We start from the raw sequence: 18,626 nt of genomic DNA, 5'->3' as shown, positions 1-18,626 counted from the left end.
CCCAAAGGAGGGCTAATCCTGTGATGAAAGAGGCAATCAAGAAAGAGATCCTAAAGTGCTTGGATCATGGAATAATTTATCCTATTTCTGATAGCCAATGGGTAAGTCCTGTGCAGGTTGTGCCAAAGAAAGGAGGAGTCACTGTAGTTGAGAATGCCAATAATGAATTAATTCCAACCCGTATCTAAACGGGATGGAGAGTGTGCATTGATTACAGGAAATTGAATGCGGCAACTTGGAAGGACCACTTCCCCTTGCCTTTTATTGATCAGATGTTAGAGAGATTAGCGGTCCATGAATATTATTGTTTTCTTGATGGATATGCAGGCTATAATCAGATCCCTATTGCTTTCGAGGACCAACACAAGACCACATTCACATGCCCTTATGGAACTTTTACTTACTGGCGTATGCCTTTTGGGCTTTGCAACGCCCCTGCTACATTCTAAAGGTACATGATGAGTATCTTTGCTGATATGGTAGAGCACTTCCTAGAGGTGTTTATGGATGATTTTTCTATTCATGGCTCCATAGTTGTCAAGGCGTCGCCTAGGCGTCCAGGCGCCTCGGTCGACTTGGGCGCCTTGGTCGCCTAGTTGGTGTCGCCTTGAACTTTGGTCCTCTCCACTGCCTTGGGTCACCTAACCACCGTGACAACTATGCACAGCTCTACCTTTTCTAATTGCTTGCATCACCTTTCTTTGGTTCTTAAAAGATGCATAGAAAAGAACTTGGTCTTGAATTGGGAGAAATGCCACTTCATGGTGAAGCAAGGCATAGTTCTTGGTCACATTGTGTCCAAAGAGGGGATTAAGGTTGATAGATCTAAGGTGGACCTTATTGTCAATTTACCACCATCCAAGAGTATGAAGGACATTAGATCTTTTTTGGGCCATGCAGGTTTTTACAGGAGATTCATCAAGGACTTTAGCCAGATAGCTAGACCTCTCACTTCCCTTTTGGCGAAGGACTGCCCATTTGAATTCTCCCCTGAGTGTCATAAGAGTTTTAAGCAATTAAAAAGAGCATTGACCCCAGCCCCCATTATTCAAGCTCCAAATTGGACAGTTCCATTTGAGCTTATGTGTGATGCCTCTGATTTTGCAATAGGGGTTGTTCTTGGGCAAATAATCAACAAATTGCCCCATGTGATTTATTATGCAAGTAGGACCTTTGATGATGCACAGCTCAATTATACCACCACTGAGAAAGAATTTTTAGCTGTTGTGTTTGCATTAGAGAAGTTCAGGCCCTACTTGATTGAATCACATGTGATTGTTTATACTGACCATGCAGCTATCAAATATCTTGTGCAGAAAAAAGATGCTAAGGCTCGCCTCATTAGGTGGGTCCTTTTGTTGCAAGAATTTGATCTGGAAATTAGGGATAAGAAAGGGTGTGAAAATTTGGTTGCAGACCATCTATCCCGGCTACCTAATTCCTTGACCGTGGATTCTCCAGTCAACGAGAACTTTCCTGATGAGTTTCTAATGGCAGTGTCTAGTGAACCTTGGTTTCCTGACATTGTTAATTATCTGGTTACGGGTGTGACACCTGCACATTGGTCCACCCAAGATAAGAATCGTTTCTTTTCACAGGTTAAATATTTCTTTTGGGATGATCCTTATCTTTTTAAGACTTGTCCGGATCAGGTAATCCGGAGATGTGTTCCTGATCATGAGCAACAATTTGTCTTATCTTTTTGCCATGATCAGGCTTGTAGAGGCCACTTTGGGCCCAATAAGACAGCTGCCAAGGTTTTACAGTGTGGATTTTATTAGTCTACTCTTTTTAAAGACGCTTTTACTTATTGCAAGGCATGTCCCTCGTGCCAATCTTTAGGGCGTCTCACTAGGAGGAATATGATGCCCCTCAACCCAATTCTGGTAGTTGAGGTGTTTAATGTATGGGGCATAGATTTCATGGGGCCTTTCCCTAATTCTTTTGGTAACCAGTACATATTACTTGCTGTAGACTATGTGTCCAAATGGATTGAGGCTGTTGCTTGTAAGACCAATGATCACAAGGTAGTTGTGAAATTTCTGAAGGAGAACATCTTCTCCCATTTTGGTACTCCCCGTGCTATCATTAGCGATTAGGGCAAGCACTTTTGCAACCGGCCCTTTGAGGCCCTCATGAGGAAATATGGTGTCATTCACAAGTTGGCCACACCCTATCATCCCCAGACTAAAGGCCAGGTTGAGGTTTCAAATAGGCAGATAAAGCATATTCTTGAGAAAACCGTTAACCCGAACCGTAAGGATTGGTCTAATCGGTTGGTAGATGCGTTGTGGGCCCATAGGACAGCCTTCAAGACCGATCTTAGTCAATCTCCGTACCGTCTGGTGTATGGAAAGGCGTTCACTTACCTGTTGAGCTTGAGCACAAGGCCTTTAAGGCTATCAAGAAGCTTAACTTTGACCTACCCACTGCAGGTGCCCATAAGAAACTCCAACTATCGGAGTTGGAAGAGCTTAGGAATGAGGCATATGAGAATGCCCGGATTTACAAGGCAAAAACCAAGGCTTTCCATGATAGGCACATTTTAAGAAAATCTTTTGAGGTAGGTCAGAAAGTTTTGTTGTACAATTCTCGTTTGCACCTCTTTCTAGGTAAGTTACGCTCAAGATGGGATGGCCCCTATATTGTTCAGACTGTTTATTGTTCAAACTGTTTATTCTCATGGGGCTGTTGAAGTCCTCAATCCAAGTACAGGTGCTACATTTAAGGTAAATGGCCAACGTTAGAAACCATACATTGAGATGCTTGTTCCAAGTGTGGAAGAGGTCATGGATCTCCATGAGCCTCTTTACCTTGAGGACTGACTTCTTGGTATGTATCCCCTCCCTTGTCCATATTCCTTCTTTTCTGCATGCATTGAGGACATTGCATGAATTAAGTGTGGGGGGGTGTGTTGGACTTAATTGGTGAAGTTTGTGAATTTTGATTGTGGCGGTAGTTTGGTTTTGTGCATACGTTTCTTTGAGTGCAAAGCGAGAGAGAGAGAGGGAATTAGGTGCCCTAGCATGCGAAATAATCAAAAACTTGTTTGCACAAAATAATAACCGCAAGCATACGGATCAATAGTAGCTATGGGTCGAACTCAAGGAGATATACGCCACCTTATTTTACTCACTTTAAAGCAATGCAAAGTAAACCAAATTAATTAAATTGTTGAATTAAACTAACAGTAATTAAACTAACAGATCCTAACTCACAAGCATCTACGTCCTAACACACATCCATCTAACCTATTATGCAGCTAACGCGGATTAACGAAATTGGAGGAATTAAATTGCCACAACCACACAATCAAAAACTAAAAATCAAAGAAATAGAACTAACTAATTGAAGCTTGAACCGGATTGAAGTTGATATCACACTTGAAATGACGCTACCAAATCTGAAAAAAAATAAAACAAAAGTAATTAAATTAAAATCCTACTACAATGCATGATAATAATAGTGAATAAAAAATAAAAGTCCTAAAAGCATGATTGAATTAAAGAGATAGAGAATGAGAATAAAAATAAAAATAATGGAGAATGAAAATTCCTAATAGAATGGAGGGATTAATGGAGATGAGAATACTAATAAAATAAAACTACTAGAAGAAAAAAAAATAAAGTAGAGAATAAGAAGAAGAAATTAGAAACTAGAAGAATTAAGAGGTTAAGAAGAAGAACACAAAAATAAAAATAAGAAATTGATACTCCCTTCTACCAAAGTTGAATTGCATGAACTAATTAATCCTTGCATGAATGTAATTTGATAAAGCTTGAACACTTGAATAATCCTACCATGGCTTCCTCTTCCAAGTCTTCTAAATCTTCTCATTAGAATTTAGAAGCCTAGACTAGAAAGCTTGAAACTAAACTAGAATTATTACAACCATATTGAAGACATAAAATTAAAACAGGAATCAAAAGCATTACAACCATGGAATTGAAAGCATGAAATCAAACTACAACTTAGAAAGCCAAAAACTAGAAGAAGAAAAGAAGAAATTTCACTAATAATTTGAACAATATTACAAAGAAGAGGGTAGGGGTATTTATAGGGGGAAGAGAGGAGAAGAGAAGAGGGAAGTGGTAGGAGAAATATTCCCTAAGAAAAGAGAATATTCTCTTCTCCTTCCTCCTTTACAATGCCTTGAATCCTAAGAAAAAGGAAAAAAATAGAAACTAAGAGAGATAAAAATCCTAGCTACATAAACCTTCTATTTATCAAAAAGTAACTTTCTAATTCTAACTTGTGCTTCCTTTTCCTTGTAGGTGTCTTCTCCAAGCAATGAGATCAAGGCATCTTTGACTTTTCAACCTTCCATGGATGAGAGAATATTTTTCAAAAGAAATCTATCCAAAGTAGAATTCCAAAAATGCCCTTGGAAAGTTGGAGGAGAGAGAGTGTGATGAGGATGACTAGGATTCTACTCACAATTAATGAAATGTCAAATTTGTCCTTCAAAAAACGTGGAGCATGGGATGCTTATATAGACCTCACTATTGTATTCCTTACAAAAAATCACCCAAAATAGACCCAAATTTCGTCCAATTTGGAGTTCGGGAGCCCAAGATATCTCAAGTTGAAGTTGGACTGCTCCAGAGCCTTCCAAATGGAATCTTTCGGCTAACAGAAAAGATAACTTCTGCGAATTGCACTAAAGCCCCTAGAATCCGAACTTCCGCTTTACTTTGTCTCCGGTCAATTTTTGATAATTACAAACAAACCCTTGCAGACCATTTTTGCGTCGTTACCGAAACGGCCGTAACTTCTTCGTTTCAACTCGGAATCAAGTGCTGTTTGAACCGTTGCGAAGCTGACTCGATGGACTACGCATCCATACTATTAATACCTCAAAATTATGCTAAGGGGCCCACTGTAATCACATTCAAATTTGACTAATTGGTGTGATTCTTTCAGTACTCAATCCAAACTTGATTTTCTCGACTCCTGGGCGCTTCTGGCTACTGCCAAACACCACTAAATAGCTTAAAAATGGATCCTTAGCATCATTTGCTCCATTTTCACAAGAATTCACCTAAAACCTGAAAACACAAACAAAAACCTCGAGTAGTTCCGTTCCAAGTATAAAAATGCATGCTTTATGGCCCTAAGATTTCACACATAAATGTGCTCATCAGCCAAGAATCCTCTAAATTCCTCTACCTGATCAGCTGGGCAGCAATTAGCCATCCCAAATCTGAAGGAGGCCTTGGCATCAGTTGAATCCGTGATTACAACATTGCAGGCCTCCTCAAGTTAATTTGGAAAATCTCCTCCAAGCAGGACTCTATTTGGGTTAATTGGGTTTACTCCTACTTACTCAAATCCGATTCCATTTGGACCATTCACCAGCCAACGGACCCATCCTCGGTCTGGCGCAAAATCCTCCTTCTTCGTCCTCTTGCCCTTAGTGCCACTTCCTCTGTGATCGTTGATGGTACCTTCATTTCCCTTTGGCTTGACCCTTGGCATCCCACTAGTGTCCTCTACAACATCATTGGAGCCCGAAGGGTCTACTCTACTGGTATCCCTAAATCTGCTCTCTCTCTTCAATTATCTCCCACGGCTCCTGGTCTCCCCCTATCCCCTCCCCCCGATCTCACCTGGTTTTGGGCCTCTCTCCCCCCCTCCCCCCTCCCCACCCCTCTCATTCGGACAAAGTAACCTGGCTTCCCGCCAACAATGGTATCTTTAGCTCCCGCTCTGCTTGGGATTTTGTTAGACCCCACAGCCCTTCAGTTCCCTGGCGCAACCTTGTTTGGTTCACAAGCCACATTCCTAGACACTCTTTCACTGTCTGAAGAACCCTAAACAACTGCCTCCCCATCCAAGCCTTCCTCATCCATCGCCACATCCATGTATCTTCCTCCTATACCCTTTGCTGGAATGGGAATGAGGATGTCGACCGCCTTTTCTTTTCTTGTCCCCTTGCCTCCTCTATTTGGAAAAAAGCTTTGCAGTCCATCTGGCCCCGCAATAGACGCCCCCTTCCCTTCGCCCAGGAGTAGCTTTGGCTTGATATGTCCTTTCCTGGCAGCTTTATTTGTGATATAGTTGGTAAGCTTGTGTTCAGTGCTACTATCTCCCACATCTGGATGGAGCGGAATCTTCGTAGGTGGACTTCTAACTCCCGGACCATTGACCTAATTTGGAAAGCCATCTTCTTTGATGTCAGCTCTAGGCTCCACATGCTTTCTCTTGGTTCCCTTATAGACTCCCCAAGGAATAGGCACATTGTTGTTATCTGGGGCTTAGATTCTTCTCTCTTTGGCTCTCCCAGCCAGGCTACCTAGGCCAGTGTTTGGTGCTTGTATAGTTTCCCCCACCCCCTTTCTCTTCCCCTGTGTATCCCCCCCCCTCCTTTTTTATCCTCCCTCCCTTCCTAAAAAACATTCTGCCCCATACATCATAGCAGGTCGTACAACAGTCCTACAGAACTTTCCTTTAAGCTTTAAAGAAATACGTCGGTCACACAGCACTCCGGACGCACCTCTCCATTTCATCCATCCCATTTTAATTCTCTGTGAAACATCATCATCTATGTCACCCTCTTTACTTATGATTGACCCCAAATATCTAAAATAGTTACTTTGCGGTATCTCTCATTCCTCAATTCTCACCATGCTAACAAATTATTATTATTCTTATCATTATCATTATAATTATCAGTATCGTTATCATTATCATTATTATTGTTAGTATTATCATTGTTATTATTATTATCGTTATTACTGTTATATTTGTTATTATTATTATTATTAAAAGGTTTCTGGCACGGTCGTTCTTCCCATTGGATAGATGGGTATTTTCTGGATAGGCCACATGCTGAAGGCACATGTCAACAATTTGGCCATGTATAACGCTCCTCCCTTTGTTTCTTGGATGGTCAAAATTTATAAAAATGAATTGACTTGTCAAACAATTCTGAATACACTATTCCGATTTCCAATATGTGGTGAAGTCAGATTGGAGTGAGAACTAATGCATGACCAGGGGATAACATGGGCAACATGTTCACAAAGTTAAGGTGCAAACGGAACTGCCACGTGACAGTGCTGGGAACCTGCCCATTTATTATTATTTGATTGTTAACATACATAATATAATCTATAATTGGGAGAAGTCACCATATGTGCACAAAAACTAATTGCCACCATCGTGTACATCTTTGCATTTACTTGGATATGATTATTGGATCCATTTATATATTTTCACTTACTCATTATAACTAGGATGGATGCACCAAATGGGAAGTCATGGTCTGTAAATTTCACTTGAATAATGATTGCTCAATTATTTAAATTCTACGCAAAATGATCATTGCAACAGTCAAAGTGTCACCCACAATTCAGCTTATTATATGCTTTCATGTGTTAAGTCCTAAAATACATCATTACAGAAAACTAAGTTTTCTAATGCCAGCATAGATTAAGTTACAAGCAGAGTATACTTATAACGAAATATAGGACGACTGGACTTCCAAGAGAATTGTGAATGTCTCAAGTACCATATCCAAAGAACAAAACGCACCTGAACCGACGTCCCAAAGGAATTTGCCAATCTTTGTAATCCACAACCATGTTTCCTTCTGAAGCCTGAAAATCAGTTACACTAATAGACACATTGAGTTTTCAGGCATTAAACTTCCACCATAAATACCCACTTCAGATTAAAAGAAAAATATAAGAACCAAAGTATCAAAAAAAAATATATATATTTTTTATACAGCTCATCAGCATAACTTGAGATGCATCTTAAGAAAACAGTAAGGTATCACGGAAAGTCATCTAAACGGTTTCGGACAAGCAAATAAGCCTATCAGATTCGCCAGTGAAATGTGGGGTTATGGTGCAAATTAAATGTGGTAAAGGAAGCCAAATAAGACTAGGTTGAAGTAATGAACACATGAGTACTGGTGAGCTAAAACATAGAGCCCGCTTGATAACCTTACGGGAAACTGTTTTTGGTGTTTTTCCGTTCCGAGAAATGGGAAAATATCCTAAAATGCACTTGATAACAGAGTGTTTTTCTTGAGTGTTTTTGGGAACATAAATCGAAATTTATGATCTTTGGAAGAGTTTTGACAGAACATGTAGGACATGTTCCGTTATTTCTGGGCACAAGTTTGATAAACTGTGCCCGATATTTTCGACAAGTCTACATGCCTTTTCATTTTCACAACCACAAGCCTGCTGTCCTCTTCACCAAGGTCTGAGAAGAAAACCCTAACGGCTGAGGTCGAGTTGATGCTGCCATCGTCGAAGCCAGCACAGGTACCCTCTCTCTGTCTTTCTCTCTCGCTCTCTCGCTCTCAAGCTCGACCTCCTAGTGACTCCCTGAGGGGTATCTCTCTCAGTTGAAGATCATCGTTGCAAAGAGAAGGTCTGGAGAATCTCTCTCTCTCTCTCGTTCACACCGTTGCAAATTGGACTCATGGATTTTCATTTGCCAAGTCAATTGCAAGGCCATTAACGACCATCTACTGCCATATCGCAGGCTCTCCAGCACCAAAATGATCGCATCGATCGTTCATTCTCTACAACTCTTCTGGAAAGAAAAAAAAAACCTTCTCTTTTCTCCCTTCTCGTTTGGACGGTCTCGAAACTTCAAATTGTTGAAATTGTTCTGAGTTTGAGGTGAATCATGAGAGAGAGGATAGTGCTAGTCTACAAATCCGGGTGAGGGGTAATGGGGATTAGAGAGAAAGACACCAGTCGCCACAGTTCCCCTATTTGTTAGCCTGCAAATCTGTAATGGGGATTAGAGAGAAAGACACCAGCGAGAAAGTTGGGATTTGGGAATGTTTGGTTCTCAGATTGGAGCTCAAGTGTCCAACTCTGGTGTTGATTACAGAGGTATCCTAGGCCTCCTTTGGTTGGATCTTCGATTTGAGGATGGTTTGCAAGAAACGGCAGTGGCACAAGGGGGAAGGCCGAAGTGAAAGCAAAGGGAAGAAGGGGTTCGATCGTGAATGGGTTTTGGGGTTTTATTTATAAAAAAAAAATCATTATGACACTTGATTACTTGGATCGATTTTCTCTGTTTGTTATTCATATTTGAGTCGTTTTCTTCACTTGGTTACTCATCTTTTAATCTGGTTTTTGATTTGATATCCATTTCTCCAGAGGGAAGCAACAGAGGGAGTCTCTTGGGAACAAATTTTCAGAACAGGTTTACCAAGCGGGTCAAAAGCGGTTTCTCAGCACAGTTTTGGAAAAAACTGTTCTGCTGTTTCTCAGCACAGTTTCAGCACAGAAACAGCAGTAAGGTTATCAAGCGGGTACATAGTTGTCAAGGTGTTGCCTAAGCGAGCCTTGATCACCTTGTTGGTTTCGCCTTGCGTCCAGGCCCCTCCAATGCTGTGACAATTATTAGTTAAAAGCAGATATGGCCTTAAATAAAGTGGCATTCCAGTAACCTTCCTCAAGCAGTTGGGATAAGGCATAGGAATTTAGTTGAATTAATATTGAAGGCAAAACTAACACTCATCCAGCTCGTAAAATGTGCAGCATATTTAAAAATACAAACGGTAGAATTTTCACATTCTACAAAAATAATAAAAAATCTGCAATTAAGCATGCTTATGCAAAAAAAAAAATTTGTTTCCACTACAAAAAATGAATGGTCTTGTTAGATTAAGTTCTTAATGAGGCATGACAGAACTCAGTAGTATATGGTGTTTATGATCAATATGAATGACATTTCATGCCTACTAACACAGGCATGTTAATATACTATTGTGCCCATGAAAAATTGACATAAAAACATCAAAGCAACATTTCAAGAACAAAAGTCTTCTTAAAGCATTAGCTAAAAACTTTTTCCCTCCCCATAGGTCAGGTATAATAGAACGCTGGTATAAAAGTAAAGGAAATTGCCTTATTTTTCAGATACTCTGGATTTGTGGAAAGTGACTGAATCAAATCATTACGATCCTGTTGACAAGAAAATAGCATAAGAATATTAACTTTCCACATATGAATATCTGGAACATGACACAAAAATAATGAAACAATTTTTAGATCAATAACTGCCCTCTGATTAATATTTTAGATATTAAAATTTAAAAGAACCATCAATCACAGGATGATAATCAACCAGCATACTAAAATACGGCAGCGCATGAGTGTTGATCTCCAAGTGTCAAGAATTTCATCCTTTGCCAAGCTACATATGTGCCTAGGACACTACCTATAAGTTTATGTTTCGCAAAATTGCTGAGAACCATATGCTTTCATGACACCTATATGAAGATCCTGTGCATGTCTCCATGTGAATGAAAAGAAAGCAATCAGTTATTTGACTTCAAATTGATGGAGTAGACTGCTCTGCTCAATATTTAAGGGCATCCTCTCCCATGAAAATGTCTATCACATACTTGCTAACAGCCATAGACATGTCCATGGAACTTCTATGCAGCCCCGTGAATGACTGCTCTATGTAAGCAAGCAGAAAGCAATCGATCTTTTGCTTCAATACGATGGACTCCACTGGTGTTCTCAGAATGTAAGGACATCAGTTCCCACAAAAAAGTGTACTTCAGATATCAAAAAATCATATATAACAACTCAACACACCAGTATCAAATTTGTGTGAATAAATTTGGTTCTCAGAAAATGTTGAATAAAATGAACTATTCCCTTTTGACATCCTAACACCCAATAATAAGACAAGCGGAAAGAGAAAAAAGGGCAGTGGGATTTATTTAAAAAATGAAATACAAAAAAAATAAATAAACCTACCTAAGAAACCCATTATTTAACATTTATCAAACACATGATGAGACCTATATCATACACTCTTATTGTAGTTTTTTAAATTCCGAAGCATGAAACAATGTAACGGATAAGTTGTTCTCTTCTGATCAGGCTATATAACAAATTGCTCAACGGGTTTCTCAGCAAAGATTTTTTATACATTGCAAAACAAATATTCACACCATAGATAGTAGCCTCAACACCTACGAGGAGCAGCCCATTTTTAAGGATGCCAACTTCTCTATTTCAGCTATGATGATGATGCCTATATGCCCCTGCAACTCACCAATAGATTCCCTTTACACCAAAGCATGTCCACCAACCAAAAAATAAATAAATAAAAGAACTCCCAACCTCCATAACCATTAAAAAATTCACCCTAACGTCTGTGAAAGTTCAATAACTAAAATAACCTAGACCTGTTACCTGATAAGATCATTTAAAATTTAAAATATACAAGTCATTGCACTTATGTGAAGAAATTAAAGATAATACAGTTCATTACAGAACTAATGAACACATAATTCCATGTCTAAAATGACTTTAAAAGATGAGTTCTTCGTCCAAAAATACATTTCATACTGCCTAAAAGGGTTGAATTTTTAGGAATTCAGTAAATGAAGCCTATATTTGGCAACAAAATGAACTTCGTTTTTAACGAAACTGATTAGGGTAAATGGGATAAAACTTTCCCCAACTCCAGCTTAAAAAGAATCAGAAGATAAGAAGAAAATGAAGAACACAACAGCAAGGCAATATCAAGGTGAGGCAATTTTCCTCCATTCACAGTTACTTTGAAATTTACCTTTTCAGCTAATCGATGATCGGAAGCTAAAAGAAGGGCTTAAGGAGTAGATTACTGCATAGATGCTTAATGCTTGAGATCCACTCCAACCCCCTTAAAACGTAACCTCCTTATTCTAGATCCAAAACTGGTTTCTGTTTTGAAAAATCCTTGAAAGCCTTGAAGCTCAAAACTAGAAAAACATTATCTTTCAAATTATTAAGCTTTTGCACAAAATTTTACATATAGAAGGGGAAAAAGGAAAAAGTAACAAGCAATTGATTAGATGACATCACAGAATTCATTTATTTATTTTTCTTGAAGTATAGCATACCTTTACCCAGAGCAATGAACAATCAAAATTAGTAAGAAACCATTTATGTGCATTCATATTAAATGAGTCTGCTTCTTCAACACCATCAATATAATGCCGGTATTCTGGACACACACAAGCACTTCCGGCATATGCTGCATCAATGTGGAACCACATCTCATTCCCCTATCAAGCATTCAAGAATTAACAAGTTAGATTATCTTAAGAGGAAATAAAAGAGAAGCTATTACAAAAGCTGAGGTAAATATAAAGTGAATAGGTGAAGATAATTTTTCCCCTTAAGGGCCCATTTGTTTAGAGGGTAAAAACAGGTCGAAAATGATATGTGGTGGGACCCACCTATAATCATAGTTCGAGAACTCGCGAGATCTCGCCGAGTTTCTTGGTTTTTTGAAAAACCGAGACGAGACTTGAGGCGATTTTCAAAGGTGTCATATCTCGCCGAGATCTCGGATCTCGATTCGATATCTCGTTTTGAACCATTTTTATTAACAGTCAAGTCCATATCTCGCCGAGATCTCGGATCTCGGGTCGATATCTCGATTTGATCCATTTTTAATGCCCATCTACCATTTTAATGCCCACCTAACGTACTCTCTCTTAGTCTCTTCTTCCCAAAATCTACTCTCTTCTTCCCAAAACTACTCTCTTTCTTCAAATTTGGATGGATTTCAAGACTTGAACTGTGATTAAGCTGCACATTTGAAGATTCAACTACACATCTTCAAGATTCATCACAAATTTGAAGGATTTTTCAAAGGTAAACTATTTTTCCCTAAATTTAATTTTTTCAAAAAAAATTATTCAATCCTTAGTAGATTCATGTCATGTTAAGATCTATTACACAACTTTGGACTATGATTATGGCCAGGAGAGCACCGGTTCCGAATATAGTGGCTATGGTCAGTTTGGGCAGTCAACACACGAGTTTGACAATCAAAGCACTGGGTCTGGTTTTGGGCCCATATTCCCAGTCCCAAAACCAGCCATACCCATACATGCCTCAATATGACAGTAGCAGTGGATCTCATGCCTTAAATGGTTAAACCAACCGCCTCCACCTCTTCTATACCCTAGGATAGGGGAGTTGGAATATGTTGATGACAACACTTATATGAGTGCTGCGGCAAACTATGTGCAAAACTACAGCAACACTATGACATGGGAATTCTATGTGAATATGGTTGGGGTTGAAAACATTAACATATCATATTTTATGTAACATTTGTTTAAAGATTGATGTACTGTACACTTTAACATTTCTAATGCTTATTTAAGTTGTTTTACATTAATTGAATGTTTTGATTGCTTTCTATTATTAAACTATGTGTAGAGTAGGGTATTTTAGTACGTCATCGCCCTTGACGCCTACCAACCTATGGTTCGAAGTGAAACTCATATTTGGACTTTGTTTTTGCAAGATCTGATAGTGCCATTGTGTTTAAATGGCCTAAAATAGGCTGAATACCAAGTTTCAGACCTAAATTAGGTCTAAAACCCACCGAGATGAGGCTTCAAGTCGGGGAAAGAGAAATTGCACCAACTCGGCGAGATCTCAACTCGACTCGGTTTTTCCCAGAACCGAGTTGGTACCGAGATCCGAGTTTTGGAACCTTGCCTATAATGGGGAAAAGAAACAACAAAGGAAAGGAATCGATGGTAACTTGGAAAGTCATTTAATGCCCTGACATCATCTCAATTTTATAATAAAATAATCACAATCCCTCCCTTCCCCGCAAAGTTTTTTGGTAGGACTTTTGTTTAAGGATGGGATGGAATAAATCCATTGTCACATCACCCAACAAAGTCATTTAATGCCATGTATGTTGTCTCCATACTTTCCCACCCCATGCAAACAAACAAGTGGGCCTTTTGGAAATTTATGGAAAACACATCTATTATGTAATGCTCCAGAATTTTGGAAACCTGAAACCTTTGATAAATAATTAATTATCTATTCTCAGGGGTATTTTCATAATTTTACACCTCAGGGGCAATTCCATAAATTTATGATTATTCTTTCCTTAATACCATTAGGTGTAGAATCTGATCTTAGTTATAACCTAGTATTGATTGGCATAAAGGTATATGAGATATTTAAAAATTAAAGAGTACTTTAACTCTATATTTAAATTGATTTGTAGATTTAATTAACAATTGAAATGTTTTTTTTTTTTTGGGTAAACTAAAAATTCATTAACCTAAGAGAAAGCCCCCGGAGGGGAAACAAAGAGAGCTCGAGAGGAGCATAAAGAACCCAAAATTACAACCCCACAAGGCAAGGCTCCAAGAAGAAAACAAGAAGATGCAACCCTAAAGGGCAAAATTCCAAGAAGATACAATGTGACTATCGTGGGGGGAGCCCGAATGGCACAAAGGGAATGCCGATAACTTGCTTTTGATGTCCAAGGAGATGGAATCCCAAATATGATTAAAAGATCTAGATTTGGTAGTCCATCTTCTAATATTTCTCTCAAGCCAAATTTGATGAATAGCAGCACCAAACGCGAGTTTACCCACACGGTTACAAAAGGAATTGCCTCCAAATGCCATATCCACCCAAATCCATTCCCCGATGGAAAGGAAGAATTCTCCAGTTGACGGACCAGCAACGGGCAAGGATCCAGGACCAGATGTTCGAGGAGAAAGGGCATTTAAAGAATAGGTGATCAGTATCCACAATGCTGGACCAACACAAAATGCAACAAGGGGAAGCTGGAATATGCCTACTGATGAGGAAAGCCTGGGTAGGGAGACAGTTGCGGAGCGCATGCCAAAGGGTGAAGCTGTGCCTAGGAATGGAGCTTGGGAACCAAAACAAGTTGCACCAGATGAGAGGATCAGCATGAGTTCTAATGAGATTCCAAGCTGATTTCAGACTGAATTTCCTAGATTGAGGCTGACCAAATGGTTTTGTCCCCTCTCCCAGAGGGGGGTTTGAGAATATGAGGGAGGGCAGCCCAGATGTGGTCCAAGTGAGGGGAGAGCATAGATGAAAGATCCCAGGCTGAGCTTCTAATGATAAGGGATACTGTAGCTGATCTGTCAGAACCCAAATTATAAATAGCTCTGTCACCAACCAATTGGATAAGGATACCTGTAAGGTAGTGGTTGTGACGTAAGCTAGTGAGAGGTCTTGAGTTCAAGTCTTATAAGCTGCAAAGGGAGGTGGGAGTTATAATTAAGCTTTTATTTATATTTTTGGATTTAAGTCAATGGTGGACCCCACCATATCTAGCAATTAAATCATGGAAAGGGAGGAGAAAATGAAGTTGGGATTTATTAGTCAAACCGTAACAAATTGAGATTAAATAGGAGCTAAAAGAAAAAAAGAGAAAGGGGGCAGAATAGATACCGAGAGAGATAAGGAGAGACAGATATAGAGAGAGAGGAGAGAGGAATAGTAAACAAAAAAGGGGTGGGGGGGGACAACAAACCGAGAAGAATAAGGAGAAGAGAGAGAGGAGGAATACCTATTGATGATTAAACTCAGTTGTTGAGTGCTAACCAATCTGCTTTCATCCCTGGGCGTAGCATTTCAGACAACATCATCCTATGTCAGGAAATTGTCCGAGGCTTTGACCACAAATCCCACTCCCCCCTCCGCCCTCATGAAAATTGAAATTCACGAAGCCTTCAACTCCATCCGTTGGGTCTTCATATCCCATGTCCTTCTCAAAATGTCTTCCCCACCCCCATCTTTGTCAATTGGATTCATTCCAGTATCTCCTCCCCCCCGCTTCTCGGTTCTTGTGAATGGCAGTCCAGCTGGTTATTTCTCTTCTTCTGTTGGCATCCGCCAAGGTTGCCCTCTCTCCCCCTTCCTCTTTTGCCTATCCCTTGAGTTGCTCTCCCACAGCCTCCAATCCAATACTGACCTCCACCTCATTTCTCCCATCCCCCCCCCAAATGTAAGCCCACAAACCTGACCCACCTTGCTTTTGTCGATGATATCATGATCTTCTCTAAGGCTGACTTGTTCTCCATCGAGTCCATCATGTCCTCCCTTCTCCTTTTTCAAAGACTTTCTGGCCTTCGCATTAATCTCCTCAAGTCCTACATCTTCCTTGTTGGTTTCCCAGACACCACCCAAACCCTCCTCTCCTCCCTTGCCGGTTTCACCATTGGTACCTTGCCTGTCCGATCGATACCTTGGCCTTCCCCTCATCCCCGCTAGACTTACAGCTCACCATTACTCCCCCCATTTTAGATCTCCTTCGCAAGAAGTTGTAACTCTGGAAAGCCCGGCTTCTCTCCTATGCAGGTCAGCTGGAGCTCATCAGATCAGTGCTTCAATCTTGTTACGTATATTGGAGTTGAGTTTTTGGCCTCCCTAAGGCCATCATTAAGGCAGCAGAGTCTATCATGTGTGCCCTCCTTTGTAAAGGAGTGGATTCAACCAGATTTCTTCACCCCAAGAATTGGTCTTCCCTATGCCTCCCTAAATCTGAAGGGGGCCTTAGTCTCAAAGGATTAAAGATGGCAATCTTGCTGGTTCTCTCAAGCTTATTTGGAAACTCCTCACCAACAAAGGCAGCATTTGGTCTTCTTGGGTTTATACCGGGCCTCTTTGAAGGGACTCCATTTGGTCAGTTAGCCCTGCTACCAATTCTTCCTGGGTTGAGCGCAGAATTTTGTAAGTGAGACACAGCCTTCTATGCCATTTCATGCAGGATTGATGATGGCCTCTCAACCTCTCTCTAGTTTGATAAATGGTACCCCTCTCGTGTTCTGTCTATAGTCGTGAGTTCCCGTGATATATAGTATATAATCCTCTAGGCTGGATAGATCCTCCTTAGTCGCTTCCATCATCTTCAGAGGCACCTGGTCCCCCCCCCCCCATTTCTCCCCCTCCCCTTGTGGATCTTTAGAGCTCCCTCCCTCCCCATCCCTCCAGATCATCGTGGCAGAAGTGACACTATTCTTTGGCTCCCTTCCCCCTCCAGCAGATTTAGCTCTCACTCAGCTTGGGATATGGTTAGGCACAGAGGGACCCACTGTCCTTAGCACAAAGTCGTCTGGTTAAAAGGGCACATTCCTCGCAATAGTCTCACCTCTTGGCGCGCTCTCTCCAACTGCCTCCCGACTAAGGCATTCCTCATTCACCGACACATTCAGGTCTCCCCCCACTATTGCCTTTGTTGGAAAGGGCAAGAAGACACAGATCACTTGTTTTTCTCATGCTCTTTGACTTCTTCCATTTAGAAAAGAGTCCTGCATTGTTGTTGGCCGGGTAGAAGAAGTCCCCTCCCCCTTCATCGGGTGTGGGTTTGGATAGACATGACAATTGGAGGGAAATCTATTTGTGATTCAGTTGGCAAGCTTGCCTTTTGTGTCACTATTTCCCACATTTGGATGGAACGCAACCTTAGAAGATGGACTTCCAACTCTCGCTTTCTAGACAAGATTTGAAATGCCATCTCCTTTGATGTTTCCTCTAAAATTAGCTCGCTTCCTCTCGCTGTTGTAAAGGATACCCCAAGGAACAGGCTCATTGTTGTATCCTGGGGTCTTCCTCTCTCCATTTTGCAGCCTAGTTCGCTCTAGGCTTTCTTGTTCTCTCTTTTCTTTGGTTTGTTTGCCCTCGGGCCTGTATATTCCTCCTCCTTTCTTCGTAATATAATTTTTATTCATCCAAAAAAAAGTAGGGTCGTGCATATGTGTAAGGTTATCCTTGTCTTTGTATTTTATTTTGCACTATATAATACATATGTGACTACCGATCGGAGATTCAACTATTCTCTCCAATTGGTAGTGCTCTTATTTTTTTTTGGTGAATAAACAATTCATTACTAAAACCCGGAGAAGGGGAAGAAAAGGGGGAGGAGGAATACACAGAAAAGAAAGGAAAAAAAGGGGGGGGGGAGCTATACAGAGCCTCAAGCCCTAGGAGGAAGGGGTAGGAGGCTGAAAAAGAGAAACAGGTAAACCCCAGGACACAACAATATGCCTGTTCCTAGAGAAATCAATAAGAGAACCATGGGGTAACAAGTGAAGCATGGAGCTAACATCGAAGAAGGTGGCTTTCCAAATCATATCGAGAGATCGGGATTTGGAGGTCCATCTTCGAAGATTCAGCTACATCCAAATGTGAGAGAACAGCCCCAAACACAAGCTTACTTGCGATATCACAAATAGTGCTGCTAGAGAAGGTCATGTCCATCCAAAGCCACTCCCTAGAGAAGGGTAGGGGTCTCCTACAACGGGGTCAAATGGAATTTAAAGATTTTTTCCAAACATAAAAGGCAGAGGGGCAAGAGAAGAAAAGGTGATCGATGTCCTTAAGGCCATTCCAGCAAAGGATACAGGAAGGAAAAACAGGGAACTGGCGGTAGTGCTCTTTGCTGCCCTATTCTCTTCTTTTTTTTCTTCTCTCTACAGTTCTTACTATTGATTGTTCCAGATCTGAAAACTGTTACAGGAACCGTGCAGATTTAGGATTTGAAAATTTTATGAAAATAAAAAATTATCAATAAGGCTAACATTTTCCCTGGCCAGGTCAGGACTAGGACAATGCATAGAGGACAATGGGCACACCCAGGCTAAGCGCAGCCCAACTTTGAACTGAAATATAAGACCAGCCCTTCCTAAGTGAGGGCCCACGCCCACCAGTAAAAGCAACAAAATTACAGGATGAGTAATGTACCTGAACTTTGAAGAATCACAGCTTACGCCCCTCATACATCACAAAAGTAATGCAAACTGAAACTCCATACATCTAAGTCATGCAATTAAAGAAATATGA

At 40.4% G+C, this 18,626-nt stretch overlaps 1 protein-coding gene across 1 annotated transcript in view; it reads right to left on the bottom strand.

The window, feature by feature from the left end:
- LOC122669313 (tyrosine decarboxylase 2) overlaps positions 1-18,626 on the bottom strand; it is a 54,051-nt gene that overhangs the window by 20,993 nt on the left and 14,432 nt on the right. The window contains exons 8-10 of the mRNA XM_043866063.1: positions 11,882-12,046; positions 9,885-9,941; positions 7,537-7,601 (exon numbers count right to left, since the gene is read on the bottom strand). Coding sequence (XP_043721998.1) covers positions 7,537-7,601; positions 9,885-9,941; positions 11,882-12,046 — 287 coding nt within the window. The remainder of the gene's footprint in view (positions 1-7,536; positions 7,602-9,884; positions 9,942-11,881; positions 12,047-18,626) is intronic.

This window comes from Telopea speciosissima, chromosome 7, assembly GCF_018873765.1.
Source record: "Telopea speciosissima isolate NSW1024214 ecotype Mountain lineage chromosome 7, Tspe_v1, whole genome shotgun sequence".
NCBI lineage: Eukaryota > Viridiplantae > Streptophyta > Magnoliopsida > Proteales > Proteaceae > Telopea > Telopea speciosissima.
This window is presented reverse-complemented; position numbering and strand designations above follow the sequence as displayed.